Raw genomic sequence first — 16360 nt, 5'->3', positions numbered from 1 at the left:
TGTGCCATTATTTTTATTTGAATCCTGATCAATTACAGCTTTGGACGTATGAGATTTCCACCTATTTTCCTTGGCCCTCCCGCAGGCAAAACTTCTGGGAATTTGTGCCCATTGATAGCCACTAGATCAGGGGTCTTGAATGTTTTTCAGGCAAAGGACTCCTTATTTCAAGTATATTCCATAATTATATTCATAATTAAACTTTTCCCATTGATTTCATAGATCGTTTATACTTCAGCCCCATCACCACCAGTGTTTTTCCTTTTTTTGTTAATGTGTATTTCATTTTTCAACATATAACCACTAAACCTTCAAAACTTGATCAAACCTCAGTTTGATATGCAATAGGCTACGGACCCCTGCATTCAATGGCATTTCTATCTCTGAGACCCCAATTTATATTGTAAAATCAATGTTAATTTCACTCTGAGGGTGTACAAATGGACCCCATTTGTACACTCTCAGAGTTACAGACCCAAAACCATTTGGTTCCAAACTATCATTTAGCTGGGGACTCCCTCAAGGACCCCTGGGGGTCCCCTGACCCCACTTTGTAAACCACTGCTCTAGGGGTTGAAGACCCATGCGACCACATTGTTTCTATAGGGTGGAGTGGACCTCTCTCCCATGCACCAGCGCCATTAAAGCTGTGTTGTGTTGTACTGTAGGTGACCATGTCTCTCAACTGGATGGTAAGGATGTCTTCAGACCTGGAGAGCAACATCGTAGCGGTAGAGAGGGTCAAGGAGTACTCGGAGACCAAGACAGAGGTACAGTACTGCTGCGTGTGGGCGTGCATTGTGGCGATGTGCGTGTGTGTGCGTGTGTGTGTGTGTGTGTGTGTGTGCATGGCACCATTAGCAATTGCCCATGGCACGTAAAGTTGGCACTTAACAGGTTTTTGTTTGCTTTAAAAAAACAAAAAAAAACATATTGTCGGGTTTTGTGCTGGCCCAGAGAGCATGCTGTTAAAAGGCAGGAATTTTTGCACACCTTCCCTTAAGCTGACACGCTGCCAGGTCATGTTCTCAAACAGAACAAGACCTATAAACCATAACTAGACCCATAAATGTTATACAACCTTCTGCTCCTCATGGAGCCCCTCTATTTCACATACTGTAAGATACATGGGGTACATGCAGCACCGTGCACACGCCATGCCTTTCTCATTAGCCATCACAGAACATGCAGAATGTCACCATTCCATACCTGTTTGGCAGCTATGAGCTGTGTTAGTAGAAGGTTCCAAACTCTCTTGAGTCCTTGAGCTTAATTGGCGATCAGTACCTCTTTAACCCATTCAATCCGGGTAAGCATTGGTTATTTAAAATTGTAGCTACTGTATATACTGTACATTGTGTGTCATGACAAATAGCAGAGCATGTCACTTCGTGCCGCGTTAAATATGAGCTTGTAGATCTGCTAGTTTTTAAGAAGAAAAATGAATACCGGTGTATATATATTCAAAGCAAATAATAATTATGTGTAACTAAAATCTTTGCGTCTGGGGATCCCTGCTGGAACAACATTATTTTTGAGATGGGGTCTGTGGCCAAATACACATCATTTTGGGGGTCCTTGACGTGAAAAGTACCACTGATATAGCAACACAAGTTTTTGCAGAAAACTTTATTTTATTATATAAAACATTATATATATAAAATTTATAAAACATTTAGTGTCGGCCTCAGGTTTTGCCGGGCTAAAGCCAAGGAGTTGTCAGTACTCTAAGGACCATAAGGAGAGTGTTTCCATTGTGTGAAACGGTACGTTTTGCGGTTTGCGCCCCCACAGGCCCCCTGGGAGGTGGAGGACAAGAAGCCTCCGCCTGACTGGCCGACGGAAGGGAACGTGGAGTTCCAGAACTATAGCGTCCGGTACCGAGAGGGCCTGGACCTCGTCCTGAAGAAGCTCACCCTCACCGTCAAAGGAGGAGAGAAGGTGAGAAGCTATAGCGGCTTACTGGATGTTATATCAGACGATTTTAGATCACCGCCATCAGCCGTTATTATCGACACCTACATACAGCGCAGCCGGTATGGACATTTCCACATACTGACATCGTTGTCAGGCTTTGGTCACGTTGTTTTTCCGACTAACAGCTAAATCTAACCTTAACTCTTAACCCCCTAACCTCAGTCTTATTAACAGGCAACGTAATTCCCTTTTAATCAGTCTTTACCGGCCATGTAAGTCAGTTTCACGATGTTCTCACTTCGGTGGCAGTCGTTTCACTTCCGCATTTTCTAGTCGCCTACTCGCGGTAGGCGATATGTGGAAATGTCTATACTGGCTGCATTTCATGGTTCTTGATTAGGGATGGAGCTCGTTAATTCTTATTGATAACGTTCTTATTCTATTATTTTGTGGAAAGATGGGAGGTAATAAATTCTGAACAGAACCAGTATATTTTACTAGGGCCTTCAACTACAGTACCTTTCTAACAAACGGAAGGCAATTGACCTTTTTACCAATAAAATAATATTCAAGAAACTGTTAACTGGTTAATATGTATTGTGTACAGACGGTGAATGTTGTTTACTCGGGCTGCGCTGGTTGGCAGGTATCAATACACTTTTAGACATATCTGTGCCAGCGTGGGCGATTATCTTGATTGTTTCAACGTGATGTCATGGGCCGCTATGCTCGATAACAGGCTTGATAAGCCCAAAGCTTATTGATAACGGGTACTCACTCAATAAGCTTTTCGGTACATACTAGTGATTATTATCGGCTGATAACATTCGAAGCGGGTAAGCAGGAGGTAGTTGTGGGTTGAGTTGTGGCCTGGTAGACGTACGGAAAAAGATCAACATTGAATATGAAATTGACATAATTATATAGTATGTTTTATGGTTATTTACAGAAACAAAGAATAAAGAAAAGCCATTGGGAGAGATACTGCAGAAATACTCTCGAACTTCGATATTCCATTTTTCATTCAAAATACAAATATCTATAGCAGTAGTTGTGCTGATTAGTCCAGTAATGATGACCCATACGTCTGTGTGTGTGTGTGTGCTTGCTTACCGCATACTGGGGAGAATGTTCATAAACTGTGAGTTGTCCTCTATGCACAGATCGGCATCGTGGGACGTACGGGTGCAGGGAAATCCTCCATGACGCTGTGCCTTTTCCGCCTGCTGGAAGCTGCAGAGGGAGAGATAACCATCGATGGGGTTAAGATATCCGAGATAGGCCTCCACGACCTGAGGTCCAAGCTCACCATTATACCACAGGTACCACACGCGCACACGCACCAGTACGCCACGGGGGCGGCAGTGGCTCAGGGGTATAGTGGCTGGATGGTAATTTCCAGCCCGAACCCAGGCTCCCCCAGAGGTAGTGTCGAAGAGTCACCTGAGCAAGACACTGAACCCCTAATTGCTCCTGATGTGCTGGTTGGTGCCTTGCATGGTTTCCGCCGCCATCGGTGTAACAATGTGTGCGTGAATGTAATGCACAATCTATGTAAAGCGCCTTGGATAAAGGCGCTATAGGCTATATGAATGCACGATTTACCACACACACACACACACACACACACACACACTGTGTCTTGGAGGTATGTCACACTCCTCCCTTTCAGTGTGTAGTGCTGTTTTATCTTACAGTACACGTTACCAATAACACTATATATCCCATATCAGAGCTGTGATTAAACAAACACTTCATGTTTTCTTCAGCCAGTAGTTGTTACAGTCCACTATTGTCTGGACATTTCTAAACACTACATGCGGTATATTATATATATCGGGCTCCCCAAGGAGTCCATCTTTACTTAACACTCCAAATCTCTTGCCGAATCTCAATCTACAAGGTCACTCCGCTGCGCCGTGTGAATGTTTTCCTATTGTGACATGATGCTCAGAACAGGGACGCTAGGGGTGTGCATGCTTAAAACTCCCACCTCACTGCATCGCTCTCTGCCTCAGGAACCGGTTCTGTTCTCTGGGTCCCTGAGGATGAACATTGACCCCTTTGAAAAGTACAGCGACGAAGAGGTGTGGAGGGCCCTGGAACATTCTCACCTCCACAAGTTTGTCAGCAACCAGACAGCCAAACTGGAGCTGGAATGCTCGGAGGGAGGAGAAAACCTCAGGTAACCTCTCTCTCTTTCTCTCTCTCTCTCTGTTTGCCATGCAGTACCGTCAAAGATCGTACTTATAAAACCAAACAAACGAGTAAATGTGTCTACGGATTTTTCTTTTCCTTTTTTTTTCTTACCTCACGTTAGACCTTTCGTTGATTTGTACGTTCTAAGAATGAGTTTTAAGAAAGAGTGCTCCGCTTAAATGCTTTTTGTGCGTGAGTGTGTACAGGTATATACCGTATATAGATCTCAAGTGACGCAGAGCAACTTGCATGGCTTTTTGAACACAAGATATTCACACTTGCAGAACATTTTGGAGAACGCATGGGACCAGCAGACAAAGAAAACATACATACTGTATGATGTATATTTATTTCACTTTTGTTTTTGTTTCCACCATTTTGTTTTCACCATGTTCTCATTGTAGTGTGGGCCAGAGGCAGCTGGTGTGTCTATCCAGAGCCCTGCTGAGGAAGACCCGGATCCTGGTTCTGGACGAGGCCACGGCTGCCATCGACCTGGAGACAGACGACCTCATCCAGTCCACCATCAGGACACAGTTTGAAGACTCCACCGTCTTCACCATAGCACACAGACTCAACACCATCATGGATTACACAAGGTTTGCCACTTTGCCCCTTTTGGGGGTTAGCATTATGTTATGCTTTAGCTATTGAAAAATAGCAGATCTACAAGCTCGTAGGTCTGCTATTTTTTTTTAATCGAAGAACGACTGAAACAGCTTTTTCAGAAAACTGTCATTTTCACACGGACATTTTTAGAATCTGATCTCAGGTCAGAATGGGTTAACATTCCACCTTAGTTATACAATAATGATAAAAGGATAACACAAAAAGAAAGCCCTGGGTGCTTCTTTCTATTGTGGTCCAATTCAATTAAATGTACGTAATTTATGTATGGTAGCTACATGGTTTTTGGTTTTGACAGATGTTTTTTTTTTTTTTTTTAATGACTTCTCTCTTCTTTTACCTCATTGCAGAGTCCTGGTGTTGGACAAGGGACAGATTGCTGAGTTTGACACTCCGACAAACCTTTTATCTCAGAGAGGAATATTCTACGGCATGGCTAAAGATGCAGGACTGGTACAATAGCATCAATTTCTCTATCCAAACGCCATTAACCAGGCTTCAGCATCAGCTCGTTTCAGTCAAAGTTCATGAAGGGCACGGAAGAGTACATTTCAGGTTTGTATCTATGATTGGTAATTCGTAATAACAAATTCAGGGGCAATTGGTAGGTGTTTGTGGAGTGGAGCTGAAGCCAAGCCTAAACTCTTAAACAAACTTGTGGAAGTTGCAAATCATTTTTGATTGGTTTGTTTTAACTTGCGTGGAGTGCGCCATGAGTGGGGTTAATGCATTAAGGAGGACATTTCAAATGGTTAATTTGGCAGTCTGAAAATACTGAAAAAACTTCTGCTGAGTACCTTTTTCCTGTGATTGCATAACGCAATGTTCTCCTGTGTGGCAAGCCCCACACATCTGGCATTCAGTAAAAGTCACCGGAAAAAAAGTATTCGCAAATACTGTTTGGACCAAGTCTGCTCTCTTTAGTGCCTTCTGGCAGAAATAGCCAGTGAATGTATCATTTTCTACTGCAGCTGCAGAAAAGAGGAGGAAGGAAGTCGTTTTTATTTTGTTACTTTTTCTATTCAGAAAAATATATATACTGTATAGTGTATACTATGCCACTGTACTTTCCATACAAGAAACCGTGAACGTTTTGCAATGAACCCAGCTATTTTTGTACCATTTAATTATTTAAGCTACTTTTAAGAGTTGCATCATATAGGGAAGTTTGCTCAGTTAAACGTGTGATTACTTTGTAAACCAAATCTGTAAAAACTTGAATTCTGTACTACCGAAATATGTTAATGTCTTTATTAAAAAAAGAAAATCTGTTTTTTGTTAGTTTATTTTTTTTCTTATTTAACCTTAAGCGCAAGTAACTTTAGTGTAGGGCAGGCAATGACGTACTGTTATTAATTATTGATACTGAAGAATCGTCTCAAACGGTTGGGAAGGAGATGTATTAAATTAAATTAAAAGGAATTTGATTATCAAAATAATATTCACTGCAAATTTGACTAATACTAATACTGTGCTCATTGTACAGTCAATGGCAATGTACTTGTTCAAGTACTCCACTAGAGTGGGCTCTACACTCACAGTCGATCCTACACCAGACAGGCAGTAGTTTCCTGTGGAATAGCTTGAATTGAATTGGAATAGGGTTCCAATAATTTAACCTAGATCATTTGTGTGTAATGCATCCATTGTCACCAGTGCTATATAAAGCGTCTTCTCTTGTTGAGGTGTTTTGGAAAGTAATGAAACTGTGGTTGGTGGTTGCCTTATTTAGATGATTACACATTATGTTATGAGCTGTGACACCGAAGTGGTCCAAAACTAACAATTCACATACAGGATTGGATTACACAATTGTAAACAATTGAAACTGCACGTACCTTATGTTAACTGGAAACAAAAAGTATAAACATTAATTTCAAACGTCAAACACTCTTATCAATTTAATTGCTTTTTACAGTACATATTGTCCCCACAAGCATCCTTGCAAAAGCGATTAGTCATGGCTTCTCCTATGTGGTGGATAGTGAGCCAGCCTCTGTGGATGTGGTTGATCACGGCATGGTGAGACGGAGAAGCTGGATGCGGGCCCATCTCGATACTGATTAAGGATTAAGACCATTTAGGATTAAGAGAAGGCAGGCTCATGCAATGATTGTGATCCAAGTTCAGTGCATACATGCGTGCACACACACACACACACATCACTCAGGACTATACAGTCACGGCAAGATGTCTCTCGTCTTCCCACACCACAGGGACAACTGCGGTTAGCACTTCTTCGCAAATGCTTTCCTACTAATAACTGAATCTATTTATAATTCCTAATGTCACCAGATTGCCAACACTGACAGATGCTGATGATGGCCAAGGATGGATGATGCCTCAAGCTGCCAAAAGCGCTTAGTAATGTGATGTCCCTGTCTATGGGCAAAGCCACATAAAACAGGTTGGCTTCGGCTGGGCTCTGCCAGTCTCACCAACCCCCCCCCCCCCCCCCCCCCTTTCAGTTTATGCTGCAGGCACAGGAATCGGAGGTAAAAACAATGATTAAAAATAACTTTGGTGGTGACAAAGCAAGAATTTCTTGTGGCAGCCAACAAATCCATCCTTGTTTACCTGTGGGCTCTCTCTCGCTCCCCTGTGCTTTGTCAAGCTGTTGCTCAATGTTATGTCTGCCAGGGTGAAATGCCAACTTGACATGTAGATGCAGTAGTAGATAGATAGTCGTCTTTCTTCATTTGATTATAGCCTACTGATTTACTCTCATTAAAGCTCACATTTTAAAATGGCATTCTATAGGCATTAGTATATGCTCCACGTTCTCAGATCTATACACAGCTTCTATACTCATGGCCTACAACTCATTTTTTAATATTGGCCCATTAAAGTTCGTATTGCAAGTGCAGACGGTGTGCAGGTCTTTGTGCACTTCTTTTTTTTTTTTTTTAATACATTGAGCCCTGCCTACGCACCCGCCTCAGAGCATACAGGTGTGCATAAGACTTTGTTGCTTAATATTAAATCTAAAATTGATGAGCAATTCTTTGTTGCCTCAATCACGATCAATTGATTATGTCTGTGATTCGCCAGATAATACGGACAACTCCAGGGAGCGACGGCTTGTTTCCACTGGTGAATCACAGATGGATCTCCTTGTTGACAAGACCCCCTCGGCCACGGCTTCGATTCCAGCCACTGGCAGTTGCACAATGATGTTGCATCCCGTTTTGGACCAATGGTGCCAAAGACGGGCGTGAAAGTCAATCTGAAAAACAGATGAATACAGTGACACTCGCACGAAGCCATATTTATACGCGGTTGTTACTTTATATGGAAACACGAGTCCTCATATAACCTCTTGCTAGAGGGCGTATCAGTTAATAATTTGCCTAATTCCATGTATCAAATCCGCCTACTATTATCTCCTGATGTTTAGCCCCAAGATGTATCCATCCACTGTGGCGTTGACAGGAGTTTATTAATTTGGGCTCTGCATGAAACGGCTTATTCATCGATGCCAGGTAATGTTCTGACTGCGTAAGGGGGCATCTAAGGTAAGCCCAATTCTCTTCCGTGATGGTTTCAGGTAAGTGCTTGAACATTCTCCGTTTCCTCTCACTTCATCACCAGTGACACCTGAAGATGACTTGGCTGAGGGATGTGTGATACTCATCAACCGCACGCACACGCACACACACACACACACACGCGCGCACAGTTAGATGGATGCACACTGCCAAAAGCACGTATCGCTTGTTTGATATGTTCTGATCTTAAACTGGCAGGTGGCGCTCCTCCAGTGTTGGGTAGTGATGACGAGGCTATATCTCTGCCAGCCGTTCTTATAGAAGTACATTTTAGAAGACCACTCGCCTGCATGTGGACCAGGTGAGGCAACTCAATGATATTGGATGTATACGGTCGGCTCCCCTGCATTACACTCGGCAGGGGAGCCGAGTTACTTGAGTTGAGGTTCGGGCGAAGGAGAATGCTCTTCACATCAGATGTTCATTAAACCCTATATTCTATTAAACCCTTCGTTTTGACTGGAGTCCCCCAGGGTATTCAAGTAAGCCCCCTTTTTTTTTCTTCTACACTAAGGCCTCCATCCTGCGCCACCCTTATCCCTATTTGCCATTTTTTACTATTTTGAAAAACATTTTAAAATAGTTCAACTAGCTCAGTGGTTCCCAAACTTTTTCGTGTCAAGGACCCCCAAATCAACATTTATTAGGCCACGGACCCCCCATTTGAATAGTAATAGTTATATAGTAAAAAAATAAAAGGCAAATAAGTTTAGGGATAAGGGTTAAGGGGTGGCGCAAGATATAGCCCTAAATATCTTCTCCGGGTGGAAATGGCAACCTGTTCGCACCAGAATCATGTATGTGGTTGACCATTGACCCCTGACACTGCTTTCCGCTCTTGCGTGCACAGACCACGTGCATCCGCAGCAATAACACACAAACACTATGCACGGTACACGACTACTACACACTGTTATCGCAATGGAATGCAGTCTAGGTGTGCTGTCCTCGTTTGAACTCTGTATACCAACACAAATTGAACCGATTTTCACAGAGGAAGAATAAATAGTTATTGACAGTAAACAAAGTAACTTATGTTTTTTTTTCCTTGGGGGAGGGGGGGGGGGGGGGGGAACACATTTTGAGGTATTTGTACAAAGTAACTATAGTTACTTTACTTGAGTAGACTTAGATTATTACTACAAAACATATACATGTTATATACAGCCCCATATACATTTCGGCCATTTGAAAATAGCCGATCTACAGAATGCGTACCATTTTAATTCCGGACTCTTACTTGTCACAGAGTATACTTCTATATTGCAGTATTGGTACTTAAAAAAATGGGAGTACTTTTTCCACCACTGTCTTTATGGAGCTTCATGCATCACCTCCTCGTCTTCTCTGTAATTGTTTTTTAGATACATTGTCCTCATTTCACCTTTCTTGGCTCGCGATCCCATAGCATTGAAAAAGGGTGTTATCTATCTAAGCTACTCCTCTCTGTTTATGTTCCGAAAACCCAGCCGCCCAGGTAAAGTCAACCACATGAAGAAAACGCTCTGTATCTGGAGTGACATCATTTTACCTGAAATGTCTACTGGAAGACTTCATTCATTCTCAAATGTCTTGAAGAAATAATAATCTATTTCAGACGGCATGGCTATTATTCTTAGAATGAAATGCACAACCTTTGCTAGTTTTAAATATTTTGTGTTTTTATTTTTTCTACTATCAAATTGTTTTGTAAATGCTTACGTGGTCATGTCTGTTGTGTTGTTATCTGGACTGGTTGATAGACTTCCAAACTCTCATAGAGAAACTACTGTACTCAACTAATCAACAAATGGTGACTGTATTGTTCCCAAGTGTAAGAATTTGTTTGGACAGTCTGCCTTCTCAGTAAATGGGGCAAATCTTTGGAACTCTTTGCCTACGGTTCTAAAACTAGAGACGGATGGTAATGTGTTCTACAGAGGACTCAAACTATGTTTGAAATCAAATCAACTGTGCTCACATGTATAGTTTGGTTTCTGACTGGTTACCTGAATGATTATGTCTACTCTTATTTTGTTTCAGAACGTTATGGGTGTGATTTTGATGTTAAATATTACTAGTAGGCCTATTATCTTTTTGTATTTGGTTGTATTTTAGACTATAGTGTCAACAAATAACCAACAACGTTTTTAGAAAAGTCTCTTGTCAGGTGTTGAAAGCTAGCAATGCAAGCAACGCATCTACCCATTGTGCAACATGCAATGTGATCGTGATGTCCATGCCAAATGAACAAACATAACATCAACATGTTTTCTTGTTTTCATTAATGTTCATGGATCTTAATTCCATGAAACCATATGGCATATGTACATTTCCATAAATACAGTATAGCTAAGCCTTGTAGCTTGAAATTTTAAATGTCTATACAACGACAGTTACTGCACACATGTTCATTTAGATGTATACTGTTAATACGGGAATATTGTTTTTTATTATGTGAACATGAGTTTTCTAAGATGTGAAAGGGGTGAAACCATGTAGATGTCTCATTACATTAGTGTAATTTGACTTGATTAAAGAGCAATGATTCCGCTCTAACTTAATTTTGTGGGTTTTTTTTTCTTTTTTTTAAAGATGACAGTTTAGGTATTTTTGTAGCGCAATAACATTATAACATCCTACATTGACAACCTATAGTATAACCAATCAATATAGGATTGCAAGGGTCTCCACAGCCAATCACATAGAGTTCTTATGATGTCTGCCTGTAAAAACAATCACAGTGATGGTTTGCTAGTCTTTCTCATAACCTTTTTTTCTTAAATTAATAGCCCTATATATTATTTTTAATACATATAATGTAGATATCATTATAATTATTGAATTAAAATCATGGAGGTAAAACATATTTTATCTTTATGAAGATGTTTTCGTCCTTTAATCAGTAATGATATACATTTTCTATTGTCAGACATGTTTCATGCATATAATTACTTCTTATTATGCACCCATCATTTCATATTTCTCTAGGGGTTATATAATTATACAATAATTATATTTAATTTTGGCTTATTGGCGTATAAGTAAAGAGCATGCTGTGGGGGAGAAAGGATTGTTTTAATGTATTTTATGTTCACTTTTCTGCCATCCTTTAAATTATGAGAGCTACCGAAATCATTCAATTATATCAGTATTTAATATTGTATTATGCATGGGACACGGCCACCCATCTGTTTTGTCAGTGTTACACAGATTTAAACAACGAATAGAAATAGAGATAAATTGTATAGAGGTACAAGTATTAATTCATTAATTATTTTACAATAGAGACACTATTTTTATATAGCCTATATGCGATAGTCATAGATTATTTGAAAGCCCACCAATATCACTGTACGATTATTTCACCTAAATGTGAGCCCTCCTCAATAGACTATTAGGCTAATCCAAAATGTACGATTTTGGTTCATTCTGAATGAACCAAAATCGTTCATATCACGAGTCTTTCTTTATTTCTGAAGAAGGAAACATTGTTACATGACAGTATAACAATCAATGTATATATTATATTTATTTACACCGTATAATATAATAATACTGCCAGTTCACTTTAGTACGGCACCAACCAAGCTCCATTCGACGGTTTAAATCAGCAGCGCTAGTCTCTCTGTATGCGTCTTTACGCGCAATGCGCTCTGGTGAGCTCCTCGATCGTGCGTTCTGGGGCTCACAAAGGGTTAAACGGGGATACCAGCAATCCTTTTAACAGGCAGGTGCCCCGCCAGTCCCAGCCCAAAGCTTACCACTGTTTCTTTTCTCTTTTTTTGTAAGTTCTTTCAACATCTCAGAAGCAATTCATAACTGTCATACTTAGCGGGTTGTTAGCAGTGGTCGCATTAAGTGTGGCGCTTGTTTTTTTTTGTTGAGCATGTAGTATAAATAGAGCATCCTCGTTGCGGAATTTAGATGCCGAAGTGGACCTCGACAGTCATCAATTTGCACTGACAGCCGTTTACAAATTACAGCGTGTGTGTGGAGACCCTCGGATCCTCGGCATGTTCTCGACTTGTTTCAGCTTTTCACGTCAAGATTCACCGGCGACGTACATCGCCCGAAAATACTCGCTGGCTCACCGAAGTTTCCCCCAAATACTTTTTCGCAATTCTGTTTTTGCGCTGGCGATGTGGTGGATGCTGTTTCCTCGCTGGATCTGCTTTCTAGCGTGCCTGTCAGTGTGGATGGACCATCCTGTCAGAGCCATGCCGCGTGTAGCCTACTCACACGCGGGCATCTGCCCCAATGACATGAACCCCAACCTGTGGGTGGACGCCATGAGTACCTGCACACGGGAGTGTGAGGCCGACCAGGTGTGTTAATGACATTCATTAACTTTAATGGTTATCACTCTTCAGTCTACAATGGTTGTCAGTGTCACACTGCTTCATTTTGACGTTATATACATTTATGTTATCTAACTTATCCACATACTGTACACTATCATGTGGGCTACAACTGCATTTTTTCAATAACTTATTTCATTTTGTATTTTTATTTTCATTATTGTAATGTGTTTTTATTATGTCCTCTCTTACAGGAATGTGAGACCTTTGAGAAGTGCTGCTCTAATGTTTGTGGGAACCGGAGTTGTGTGGCAGCGCGTATCATGATCGGAAACAACAGAGCCGTGGGCCTGCCCAAAGAGGCCACCTGTGTCAGCTTCATGTGCCCCCAGCAGGGGTCCGAATGTGACATATGGGACGGTCAACCGGTGTGCAAATGCCGCGACCGCTGTGAGAGAGAGCCCCACTTCACCTGCGCCTCCGACGGCATGACCTACTACAACAAGTGCTACATGGACGCGGAGGCATGCTCCAAGGGCATCACCCTCGCTGTGGTCACCTGCCGCTTCCACCTGACCTGGCCCAACATCAGCCCCTCGATGCCCCAGGAGACCACCCTCCGGCCGACCACCGCGCCCCTCCAGGCGACCGTCCCGCCTCCCACTGCGGCCCAGCCGCCCGTCATGGTCAGCAGCCCCTCGCGCCAAACGGTCATCGTGGGCGAGACGGCCAGCTTCCCGTGCGACGTGACGGGGCGCCCGCGGCCCGAAATCACCTGGGAGAGACAGAGGCAGGAGGACGGGGGGACGCAGAGAGTGGCGATGAGGCCCAATCACGTGCGAGGGAACGTGGTCGTCACTAACATCGGCCAGCTGGTCATCTACAACGCCCAGCCACATGACAGTGGCATCTACACCTGCATAGCTGAGAATTCAGCCGGGTCGGTGGTGGCCCACCACCCACTCACCGTGCTGCCCATGCAGCCTCCCAAGAGCCTGGAGCGCAGGAACGTGACCCGTTGTCTGGCGGAAGAGTGCCTTAAACCCCCTGAGAACGGTGAGGACTGTGGGAGCGAGCAGGAGAGAGTAAGCTGGTACTACGAGCCTAAGACTAACAACTGCTTCTCCTTCATCCACTGCCATGACAACAACAAAGATAACCAGCAGCGAAGAAAGCTATTGGACACATACGAGGGGTGTATGCAATGCTGCGGTCCAGAGCTGTCGGGCCCCTGTGGTCTTCCCATCCTGCAGGGCCCCTGCAAGGCCTACGAGCCACGCTGGGCCTACAGTGGCGCCCTGCAGCAATGCCAGTCCTTCGTCTATGGAGGCTGCAGCGGCAACGACAACAACTTCGAGTCCAAAGAGGCCTGCGATGAGACGTGCCCCTATCCGAAGAACCACCACTGCAAGGCCTGCAAGCCCCGCGGCAAGATGGTGACCAGCTTCTGCAAGAGCGACTTTGTGATACTGGGTCGGATGACGGGGCTGACGGAGGAGAGGGACTCGGGCCACGCCCTCGTGACCGTGGAGGAGATCCTCAAGGACGAAAAGATGGGGCTCCGCTTCTTTGGCCAGGAGCCCCTGGAGGTCACCTTCCTGAACATGGACTGGAACTGCCCCTGCCCGAACATCACCGGCGCCACGGCCGAGGGCCAGGTCATCGTCATGGGAGACGTGAGCGAGGGCATGGCGGTCCTTCAGCCGGAGAGCTACGTGGGCGCTTCCAGCCCCCGGCGCATACGGAAGCTCCGAGAGGTCATCTCCAAGAACACGTGTGACATTCTCAAAGACATCACTAATAGCCCTCAGTAAGGTTGGCTAGTTTACCGTTTCTTAAAATCATAATGTGTTCTTAACCTCTTAACCTTTAGCCTCGCAGACCACCCAGTCTACCCAAACGTGACACTGATTGACGGTTATCTTCGAGAACAACACAAGTATCAGTTATGTTTTCGTTTTCTTTTTAGGGACCTTTAATTTCAACTGAGATAAAGTTTTTATCAACAAAACAAACATTCTTTTTTCTTTCTTTTTTTCAAGATTCAAGGGTAAACTAAAATGTCTTATGTTGATGTTATGTTGTACAGTACAGAGGTGTGCTTTCGTGTGGTCTGTTACATCAAAGCCTTTCGGTCATGGTTCGGTCGCCGGTGTTGTTGATTGAAATAGCATGCACAGGAGACATTCATCACAATCCTCTTGTTACGGCATCCGAATCCCCAGACCCCTGGCTGCCCTCCACTGGAAATGGAGGTTGCAGACCTGCTCTGAAGCACACACAACATGTGTTTATAAATGTTTCAAGTTTCATGTACATATTTTGATGCTTTTATACGACCTCCTTCCTTTTCACTCAATGCTCAACATCTGAATGTGACTCTCTCGTGTGATGTATTCGATATGCGTTTCATCCAATTTCATGCAGTTACTGTACATACCGTACAAGTGTGACTAAAGTACATCCAAAGATCATGCTCCCATATACTGTGTTCTGTGTGATTAGATTTGGTTCATGCACATAGAGTGATAAGTTGTAATATATTTTATAAACCATATTTCTTTCTAAATCAGCCACTCCGGCATTTATCTTTCTTTTTTTTTGTCACACACTTTAGGTATTTGATCTTTAATTTTTTTTTAGCTATTTATTATTGTAATGTTCTTTCCTGTGCTGTCTCACTTTGTACATCACTCTTCATTATGCAGGAGTTTCCAATTATTCTCTCTGAGTTTTGTAGATATTGATATTATTTGACGATGTTTTGCATACTTGTGTGTTTTGTTGTGAGAAAATAAAGATTCTGGATTTTCTTCTCAACTTCATTTCTATCCAATGTCCATACGACAATAAATATGTTGGGGCCTAATTATACGTTTTCAAATAGGTTTGCCTTGATTTGTTCCAAACATTTACAAATTCCTTGTCAAAGGTTAAATAAGGCTAGCTCAGAGGTTAAGTGTGTTGATGCGGGGCCATTGACATTCGATTCAGGGATTATAAATCCCCTGTTTTCGTGCAGGACGGTGACATGCAGCTCTGAGAGGCAGCTGTAGCAGTGCACCTGGGTGGCTGTTCTGACAGGGAGATGATGGAAGAGAGAAGGGAATAGCATGTCCCTGGCCCACCCTGGTCGCCCCTTTCTCTCTCTCTCCGACTCACTCCTCATGCCGCGCAGCCTTGACTCCCTCCCTCCACCTCTGTACCCTTTCCCCGAAGAACTCTGCAACAGGGTCCTTCCAGCCACGAGTACCCCTCCCAACTGCAGCCCCCTCCCCACGGCAGCATTGTTAAAAAAATGAAGGAAAAAAAAGATCTTGGAGGCAGTCTAATTGGGTAAAGAACCCCAAGCTGTAAACCTCAGATCCACTCCCATACTGGAGTTATGTCTTTCATGCCATGCCAGGAGGCGTCTCTGGGCTGCCCCAGTCAGCAGAGCGAGCGTCAACCAGGTTGTTCCTCTGACTTCCCAGATGAGGAGCTCTGTTTCTTCCATCCAGCGCAGGGAGGGAAGCAGGAGATTACCCTATGCAAGGCGTTCCTTTAAAGTCCCATGATCCACCTGGGAGCACAGGCCTGCACTTAAAGCAGCTGTTGAAGCTTCTGGAGAAGATAAATAATGTGTCTCTCCGAGTCCACGCAGAAGCCTGGATCATGTAACCAACCAATCAAACCATTTGTCTTCATTTCAAGCCATTAGCAATACAGGGATTTGCGGTAGCCTATCACACACTAGATTTCAATGGATAATTTGTTGTTTTTTATCACTCTGAATGAATGCGTGAATAT

At 43.1% G+C, this 16360-nt stretch overlaps 2 protein-coding genes across 2 annotated transcripts in view; both read left to right on the top strand.

The window, feature by feature from the left end:
* abcc3 (ATP-binding cassette, sub-family C (CFTR/MRP), member 3) overlaps window positions 1–6014 on the top strand; it is a 50246-nt gene extending 44232 nt beyond the window's left edge. Inside the window, exons 26-31 of the mRNA XM_080789674.1 lie at window positions 669–770; window positions 1795–1941; window positions 3081–3239; window positions 3936–4102; window positions 4521–4715; window positions 5094–6014. Of these exons, the coding sequence (XP_080645800.1) occupies window positions 669–770; window positions 1795–1941; window positions 3081–3239; window positions 3936–4102; window positions 4521–4715; window positions 5094–5205 (882 nt within the window). The 3' untranslated portion in view covers window positions 5206–6014. The remainder of the gene's footprint in view (window positions 1–668; window positions 771–1794; window positions 1942–3080; window positions 3240–3935; window positions 4103–4520; window positions 4716–5093) is intronic.
* Window positions 6015–12085: 6071 nt separating this feature from the next.
* On the top strand, window positions 12086–15372 carry LOC308333505 (WAP, Kazal, immunoglobulin, Kunitz and NTR domain-containing protein 2-like). Its single transcript, XM_080789961.1, has 2 exons — window positions 12086–12598; window positions 12826–15372. The coding sequence occupies exons 1-2, from the start codon at window positions 12287–12289 to the stop codon at window positions 14383–14385; spliced, it is 1872 nt and encodes a 623-aa protein (XP_080646087.1). The 5' UTR covers window positions 12086–12286; the 3' UTR covers window positions 14386–15372.
* Window positions 15373–16360: the final 988 nt, after the last annotated feature.

This window comes from Protomyctophum bolini (genome assembly GCF_963924005.1).
Source record: "Protomyctophum bolini genome assembly, chromosome: 18".
Taxonomy (NCBI): Eukaryota; Metazoa; Chordata; class Actinopteri; order Myctophiformes; family Myctophidae; genus Protomyctophum; species Protomyctophum bolini.
This window is presented reverse-complemented; position numbering and strand designations above follow the sequence as displayed.

Excerpts from the sequence above, each read along its gene's own strand:
- LOC308333505 (XM_080789961.1), top strand. The coding sequence starts at position 12,287 with ATGTTCTCGACTTGTTTCAGCTTTTCACGTCAAGATTCACCGGCGACG. Across the intron at positions 12,599-12,825 it reads GGGAGTGTGAGGCCGACCAG|GAATGTGAGACCTTTGAGAA; the intron begins GTGTGTTAATGA and ends CCTCTCTTACAG.